A 9,465-nucleotide genomic window follows, 5' to 3' on the forward strand; every position below is an offset into this window, starting at 1 on the left:
CTCCCATTCTAGAAACCTGACAAATATCCCACCACACGGGCCTGGTGGTGGTAACCCTCGGCACCCCCGGTGTCTCTGGACAGCGGTGCGGTCGACTGAAGCTCACGACCACACCTGTATGAATCAGCTGTGAAGGTAGTCAGCCAATAGTCTGTCTGTCTGAGTGAGATGATTTCATACAAGGTCGGATCTTGAAAGATGACAAGGATACGCTGTACATAATTGGCACGTCACACGTATTAGGTCTGATTTATGCTCCGTCGCGCCTCACTTTTGATAATTGTCGCTCGACAAAACTTAATGACTCGAGCAACATTTTTGATTTATGCCCCAGCTAAAGGTTACAGTCGTCTCTGACAACCTCCGGCCGGCACATTCAGTTGCCTTTTCTACTGTACCCTGACTGGTTCTGTTAACCGCTTCATTAATGTCAATATCTGGAGAAAAGTTTTCTGTTCCCAAACGACATTACAGCACCATCTGAAAACTCTGGAACTCAGGCCAAGTAAAACTAAAAAAGGTCACAGAATTATTATTCTGGCAGATTCTGCAATCTACAGACCGAGATGACTCCACAAAGGCGTGTGTTTCAATTAAAAACACACAAGTAGCAGATTATATATAGCTAATTTCAGTATAGGGCATTCCTTTAATAGACAGGGAAATAATTTTGTGTCACATACAGGAAATAGTTGATTTAAACATTCAAGCTGCAGGAACAAAGAAACCACTAAAATGAAAATCCTAGGCACTATCACTGATTTTTTTTTTCTCAGGAACTGCAGACATAATGGAAAGACAAGATGAATGACGGTGCTCTGGGAAAAGATCGAAATAAAGTGGAAAAATGCACAGTGCAAATTATCTACTTTGTCTCAAGCACTCCATCTTAACTCCCATTCCTTTTGCTGCATCACATTCTTTTGATTACTCTGTACATCTCCTTTAACACACACCTCCCTCATCCAATGTGTGTGCTGAGTGTTTCTTCTTATGTTGCTGCATGAACTAATGACCGAGGTTGACCAAACAAAGCCTGCCTCTGTGCCGCTGCCCAGGATGAACAACTCGTGGCTACGTTGGCTGATGGTGCCAAATGATAACAGCTATTCTAAACTCAGACACACACAGACAAACATAAAAAATACACACAATTTCATAGAAAACCCCAGTTACTTTTTCATGTTTGATGCATAAAAAAAACCTTTTCCTAATAATGACCAAGTACTACTAAAACAGACACACCCTTTTCCTAATAATTTACCATGACCAAGTACTACTAAAACAGACACACACTGATTTACAGGGCAAGTGACCATGCTACGTGACATAGTGTACACCTCATATTTATATCTGAACATTAACTGATATCCATTCACAAATACACATGAGTGCACACACACATATACACACACACACACATACACACATACATACAGACACACTGGGGAGTTAACTAGGCCAAGATTATGCATCGGTGGAATAACAAAACCCCCACATGGGACTGCGACCCCAAGGTTGAAAAACACTGGTCTATATAAATAGCCTGCCTTTTTGTGCCTTGGATAAATGTATCCAAACCAAACTCCAATATTAACATCACATCTTCATAAAATCTCCTTCAGTATAAATCAGTAAATCAATTGTTTTCCCTCCGTACCACGGCCTATTAAGAGAATTCCCAGTGTCTGTTAATATATCTGTCCTTGGTTGGTTGGTTGTCATCAACCTGACTCACTGTTACCTCAGTCCTGTTCAGATGAATGGACAACTCCATAACACAGTCACTGAACACACACACACACACACACCTGAGCCAGACATTTTCACAATGAGCACAGAGTGGGCACTGAGGGCTCCTACCACCTGGCATACTGGCCATGTAGACAGACCAGATGGTCCACATAGGTCCCCAGTGAGGGGCACAGCTAAGGAATAGCACCGTGTGTGGAGATGTGTGTGTGTGTGTGTGTAAGTGTACCATCAGAAAACGTCCACTTGAAATAGGTATTGAGTTTATCGAGTGGGATCCCCTCTTTTGTCTGTAGCCCTGAGACCACCTATTGAGGCCGCCGATGTGTGAGCAAGAGTGTGTTATTCATGGTGAATGCACTTTCATTGTCAATGCCCAACAGTGCCTTCAAGAAGCAGAGAAGAGCGGGAGAGTCACCCGAAGCAGCAGAGCTTCACCTGCGTCTATCTGTCCATCTGTTGTCTGTTCCACAACAACAGACATGGGTGTGGTCTGTAGACAGATACAGATTTTTTTTTTTTTTTTGAGAAGTAGAACACGATGTAAAGGAGCACACTGGCAGCGACATGATAAGAATTCAATATATGGTACAGCAATAGGTTGACTGCACACTAAACACTATGTACTACATTGAGTGCGGCTGTAGTTGCCGACTGCTGAAATGAGTTGATCACAACAGTCACCTCGTTTTGTCACTGCCTTCAGTAATTTGCTTTGTTCTCAACCTGCTTCATCTGGTTTCTAAGCTTTCTTTTCGCCTTATTATTTGTCCAGTAATTCATCACACGATAGTGGAAGATTTTTAAACGTGTGTGGCATATGTGTGTGTGTGTCCACTGAGCACAGAGGGACTTCATTAGTGCATTAGACGTGTTGTTTATGCAACCATCTTGTCGCTCTAGACAACCTTGAGCATTAATAACGGCTAAAAATAACACATGTCAGAACGCATCACGTCCAACTGTATTATAAATTAAAACATTTTCTGCTAAAAAATAAACGTTAATCGAGTCAGACACCTTTTTGCACCTTAATGATGTGAAGGACAACTTTGCTCTTTTTTATGACAGCAACTAATGATTCCTTTGAAAAGGAAAAAAAAAGCAAAACAAAAACAAAACAGATCCTTCTGCTATTTTGGAGGTAAAAAAAAAAACAAAACAAAAAAACAGTGAAAACTGAAAACTCCCTAGAAGCACATTTTTCCAGCACATTCAAAGCCTTGAATCGTTTGTACCCAGCTCTCACTCACTCTCAGGCACAGCAATACAAACAGCATTCAGCGCCAGTGTTCTCCAGAGGGAAAATGCAAGAAAACTGAAGCACTTTTATCATTGTGTCATTGTATTCAAGCAAGAATCACCACTTTGTTGTATTCTGAAAAAAAATCCCTAATGGGAAAACCCAGTTATAAAATTATTATCTTCAAAATATTATCAATAGAAAAGATGGAGTCAAGAGATATAACGCAGTGATTATAGCAAAAGAGTGTTTAGGAAACTGATGCAGCTATCACATTACAGGCTATGGTTCTGTGCTGGACTGCTTTCAGACATAACATGCTTTTCTGCATCTTTTTATTATTAACACCAGAAAAGATTTAACAACGATACAGTGATCTCAGTCTCTACTTTTGAATCATGATGGAATTTAGAAAGAAAGACATTTCAGCAGAACCTTTGCTTTTTAGTGGAAGTACGATGACATCATGAAGACTAATCGACTTCTTCATTGTCCTTTGGTTCTTATTACAGTCCACTGTCCACATTCAATGTGTGAGTTCATAATGTCTTGATGATCTTTTTTTTTTTTCAAGTCCTAAGAACTTTTGCTATTGTTTTGGGAATCTCTGCCTGGAGACAGCCATAACACATTTGCAGAACCTGCCGCTCTGCTGTGTCAGACCAACACATAGATTAAAACTACAAGCCCCAACAACAGAGTACAGTGTGTGCTTTCCCAGGTGAGACTCCACATATGAGTCGACCATGCGTGGCAAGGCAAGAGTATAAGATGTGCAGGAATGGCCATATAAATAAAGGGACTGTTGCCAGGCTAAGTGAATGGGTGTCACTTTGACAAATGCTCGGTGCTGAATCTTAGTCAACGCTGTATTGTTTGGTGTCTGTGGCTCCCTCATAAACACACATGTGAGGGCGCACAAATCACATACATTCATTACCATGCTCAACCGTGAGTGACAAACACACAGGCAGCGCACACGCACATAGACACACAGAGTGACAACACACCAACACACACACAGCCTGATTATACATTCATAATATTGAATGGATGACAGGTCCTGAGTAGCACGAGGGAAAACAGGGAGAATTCTAATGAGCTTCCATTTACCCCGAGAGGTTTGTCCTCCGTAGACTTAGATTCACACACACGCACACACACATACACACACACCAAGATGAGATACACAGTAATGAGCACCCAGGCTGAACACAAGCATATCACGTAGATAGAATAATAATTACAATGAATTTCAACAGTGCACATCCAACGTTAAATCCCAAAGAGCAACATTCCGACTAAAAGCTGGATGTTGACACTTAATGAAACGGTGACTTAAATATTACTCTGAATTACAGAGTGAAACTCGACACACATCAGAACATTGAAACTGACTCACAGAGCCAATTCATGGGTCCCTTGTCCTCCAGTGTCTTCCCACCTGAAACCAGTCACTGCTGCACAGCTGAGCTGAACAGAAAGGCTATTCAGCAGTCATGGCTGTCAAATAGATTGAAGGCGAGCTCTTAAAAGTGGAGGGTTCGGTACCAAGTGGACGTTGGACACCGCAGTTAACATTTATGTCCAACGTGACTAACATGACAATCGATGAAAAACAGAAGTCGATTTGCCGTAAATTACTCAGTAATGCGTGTCAAATGCAGGTCTCCTTGGCCACATGAAAGGGAAAACTGTCAATTACAACAAGCTCCTCACCTGGATCTACAAGTCCTGCTATAGACAAGGACATTCATCCCACAACCACCAAAAATAAAAAATGAGTCCTACCTTCTTCAGTTTGCCGTTCCGTGTACCGACAAAAGCCACCGTGTTGCCACGATAATCGTACGCAGCAACTGAGGTCATGCCATCATCCTTGTCGATGAACAGGGGGATGCCCTCGATGGTGCTGGTGCCTCCCAGTGGTTGGTTAAAATCCTGGCCACAGAAGTTATCGTCTATCTGCAGTGGCTGTAATAGAAAAGGGACAACAATCAAACAACAGCTTCACAAAACACAGCAAGGGTCCACGGGTTGCACAGCACTTGCAGGAACAAGTGAAAAATGTAATCCAGACTTCCAGAGCAAAAGTTTTCTTTGTGTGCTGTACGTAAACCGTGAATATTTATTTCCCTTTAAATTAGCCACGATTGAGCTTTAATCATGTATGTGCTTTTCCAAAACCTCCAATCAGTACTTCAGTACAAAACTATGGTGAAATAGTTGCACATCAGAGATTTTTGTTGTTTTTTAAACTTAATTCTAATGTGCTGACAGTCCATATTTCATCATGAAACATTATGTCTGTTTTATATTAAGAACTTCAAAGCGTAAAGAACTGGTTCCAGCCATAATAAGACGCCTCCTCCAACATATTTAGTGCTGCAGACTTGCCCCAATCACCACTTCAATATCACAGTGGGGGGGTGGGGGGTGGCTTACATTAAAGCCTCGTCTAATTTTAACACTTTTACTTGATTGGCCAGCATTAAAGGAGAGCTGTTTAAACATGGCCCAGTTATGAACACAAAACTCTTTGTTGCCAACCCTGAAGCATATAGTAGTATTCAGTCAGTAGTGATATGGTTGTAATGCTGACTACATAGAGGGCATGCCTGTGTCATACAGGGCAAATCGCCTTGGGTAATTCATTGACCCATGTGACGCTAGGCCCTGGCCGCACACACACACACACACACACACACACACACACACACGCAGAGCTCAGTCATTTGACTATGACAGAGGGTTCAAGTGCTGTGAAGTGTGTGGTTTGTTAATTTAACACACTCTCAGGTTTTCAGGGCGACTTTACCATCAGATTCACAACAGTGTGAGTCTCGTCATCACTGATAAACAGACAAAAGACTTAATGGCCAAATGGTTAAATGACTTGTTAAATGAATAAAAAAAGTCAGGGGCCTTTTAATACTTCATAGTAAAATTTTATGGCTTAACCATATTAAACCAGGCTAAATTAAATTGTGATTTTTTTACCCACAGGTTGTGTATATATAATGATTTATTAGTTATTTGTTAGTCACTGAAAAGAACTATCATGGGTTTAGAATTAAGAGTAATGGAAGCCACTTATCATGGTTAGCATAGTGACATGTTGTATAAAATCCATTCACTGTATAGAGTCTTTAACTGTATTGATTAACCATATTGAGCAGTGCAGCGAACAGGCCAACGGTCTGTGTTGTATCCAGCATAACTGTCAGTCAGACACCTGGTCCATTATAATTCAGATATACATTCTATGTATATATTTTTATTTATAGCTCATAGTCCAAATATAATATATGCTGATGCTGACACTAAATATTTATTTCTTTTGTAGTGAAACATATTTTGGACAGTGACCCAAAGTGTTAAGGTCAGAGCGTTAGAAAATACCTAACTAGAAGTTACTGACTCACTGACGACGAGTGCATCCAAGTAAACATTTTCATCGGGTTTCCGCTCAAGTCAAGCGACACAAGTGTGAGTGAGTGGACGCAGACTCACACACACACACACACACACTAACATTGAGTGTGTCAATGGCAGTGTAATCCAGAGTCTTATCACTACATCATCTGATTGATCCACCCAGGAGAAAGGATAACGTCCCTCAATCTCCCCATCTGCCTAAATTGCCTACAGCTCGGTGCACGTCAATAACCCTTTATTCTGCCTTTTTCCACTTTCTTACTCTATTTCTCCATCTTGTTCCACCTGCTACAGTAGCAGAGCAAACATCAATATCACTGTTTGCTCTTTTTCCACATCCATTCATCCCATCCCACCTAATCGGCCTGCACACTCTCTTTATCCATCTTTCCCTGGATACTCTCTCGCTGCTTCCATCTTGTACTCCAGTCCATATTTTTATCCACACACATGTGTAGGACCTTGCAGTTGAACCACATCAGTGATGTGGACTCAGGGCAGTGATGTCATGTTGTCGACAGGAATTGTGGGTGTGTTTCCTGAAACAACTTTCTTGTGTATCCAAGGGGCGATTTCTTCACTCGGAACAAAGGGGGCTGAGAGACGACACTGACAGGCACACTAGTAACATGTGCGGACATGTAAACCTGTGCACTCTCCAACAGTCTAACCTAAGTCCATGGACAAACACAAAAACTCACACACTCAAAACCAGAGATCCACCTATTGGAATATTTGTGATTTTTTTTTTCGATCACAATTTCATTCAATTGACAGTTTAAACATGAAGTAATGTGTTCTTCTGCACAATAAGTAATTATGTAATTAGTAAGTAATTATGTCATCATGAAACACTTCCCACAAACTGTCCCGAGTCACAGGTTCTTTCTTCAGTTCAACAACTTTCAAAATAAAAGTGATTGAAAGGCGCTGAATAAAAAATGGGTCCCTGTTTAGTGAACTAAACTAAACAAACTACCAGCTACATTGGATGTGATGGATTAGGTTTCAACTTCTTCAGCTTCCCCAACGTTTAACCATACTGTTGCGTACATTTCAAACAGCAAGCTTGAACTTATGAGAGTGAGCCTCCTCTCTTGTCTAGACTGAACGCATGCACAAAATAATCATTGGTAAAATGTGCAAGGTATTAAAATGAACGGAGATAGATCCTATCAGAAAACTGATCCAAACAGTCTTCATATGACAAGTAGGGCAACAACTTTGAACTATTTAGTGGGGTTATGAGAAGCAAATCCATTAGTCTGGATTAGAGGTGATCTTGTAACGTCTGACCCGAATAAAAAACGAGCCTCGTGGCATCGTATACATATGTATACGATGCCTCTTAGCCTCCATAAGGGCTGACACTGGTGCATACACAGAAAACAGGAACTCAAGTGCATCTCTCCGGGCCACTGAGTGGTGGAGGTGCAATAGCAATCCTGCAGGTGTGCACACTCATAACAGCACAGATCAACGTGAAATAAAAGTGGTTTCTCCTGAGGTTGGAAAGCAGTTTGATGAAAGCTGCAGTGTGATGTAGGTTTCTGCATGTCAATGCACAAAACGATTCAATGAGCTGTATCTGAGGCCGTGTTCAGTATGGAGAGAGTGTTCTCATCTGCGGTCTCTGCAGGGTTACTGGCTGCGGACTCTGCAGTGTTTTCAAAGATACGGAACTCCACTGGGGATCAAAGAGTTAGGCCGACCGCTTTCCCTGACGTTGGCAGCAGAGTCCTACCAATGCAGAAGGGAGCTTGTTTGGATTCAAACAGCATGCACGCAGAACACTGAATGAATTTGCCGATTTACTCGCAAATGGCGCTTTCCACAAAACATCCAAGCTTCGGTTGCATTGTTTTTCTACCTATTAACTGTATTAATTTAAAGGAAAATCTAAATCAGATGAAGTTCAACAAATTTCCATTTAAGATCTCTTCAGGGATCATCCTTTAGGGATCAAACCTTCTGATTAAACAGAATTTAACAACGCTTCACAAACACACAGTGATTAATCTAGTCATAGCCATTCGATGTGTTTGAAGCCTTAGAGAGGAACTTGACTTACCCTCACATTTACTCAAATGAATGGGCATCAGTTCTGGTCAAACACTGACAGCCAGCTGGTGTAATCACTATGATAAAGCTGGAACATTTGACCCTGGACCCTGAAGTAAACACTGTCCCACATTCTGATGCCTCGGTGAGGTTTAACAGGACATGATATGAGGCCAGAGCAATGAGTTATTATCCTATATACTGGGTGGGAGTATATACAGTAAAATGTGAGCTGTCAGCTGATATTCAAGGTCACAGAAAAATATGCAACTGGATATGGCTGAAACAATATATGGAGACTGCACACAAAGACGGACAGACACAATATATATATATATATAAAACCATACTGGCCTCAGGATATGGGTAGAGATGGAGTATTTTTGAAAAGAGTCACAACTGTGTTCGACTACTGCGCTGTATTCACAGTATGACAAATACATGTCCTTCATGTGGACTGGTGCATGTGTGTGTGTACACACACACTATAACTCCGTGATTACTCCTGGCCTGGGCTGGTCTCTGACTGCTGTTCCTTTAACTCCTACATTAGGAAAACAGTCTGTAAACACTGAACACTGGCCTGAGGTGGAACTTGTCAATAGTCACCTCCATTCAGTCAAGCTCTGGGCTACAGCTTAACACAACGTGGGCTTACATTTAAGAACATACCAGGTGTTGTTGATGGAACCACCTTCTGTGAGTTCAGGCCAGGTTTAAGGAAAACATGTCCACAAACACCCAAACACTCATTCACCTAGTGTGATGAACAGACCCCTGAAGGTAAGTGCTGAGACATTTAAAAAATACAAATACACACAGTTTTTGATCGTGGAAAAGGGTGTGGGTAGAATGACTCTGTGTGCAAAAACGCACACCACCAAATGCTGTGTTTTTTATTTTTATTTGTTGTTGCAGCGTTAGGTACACATTGAGTTGACATTGTGTTTCCAGACGTAAGTGATTTTTTT

General features: G+C 41.4%; 1 protein-coding gene across 1 annotated transcript in view; it reads right to left on the reverse strand.

Annotated features, from left to right (window-relative positions):
• Positions 1-9,465, reverse strand: part of LOC103386256 (plexin-A1) — a 125,874-nt gene that overhangs the window by 114,870 nt on the left and 1,539 nt on the right. Inside the window, exon 2 of the mRNA XM_025060058.1 lies at positions 4,787-5,003. Within this exon, the coding sequence (XP_024915826.1) occupies positions 4,787-5,003 (217 nt within the window). The remainder of the gene's footprint in view (positions 1-4,786; positions 5,004-9,465) is intronic.

Source organism: Cynoglossus semilaevis, chromosome 11 (assembly GCF_000523025.1).
Source record: "Cynoglossus semilaevis isolate Cse_v1.0 chromosome 11, Cse_v1.0, whole genome shotgun sequence".
Lineage (NCBI taxonomy): Eukaryota > Metazoa > Chordata > Actinopteri > Pleuronectiformes > Cynoglossidae > Cynoglossus > Cynoglossus semilaevis.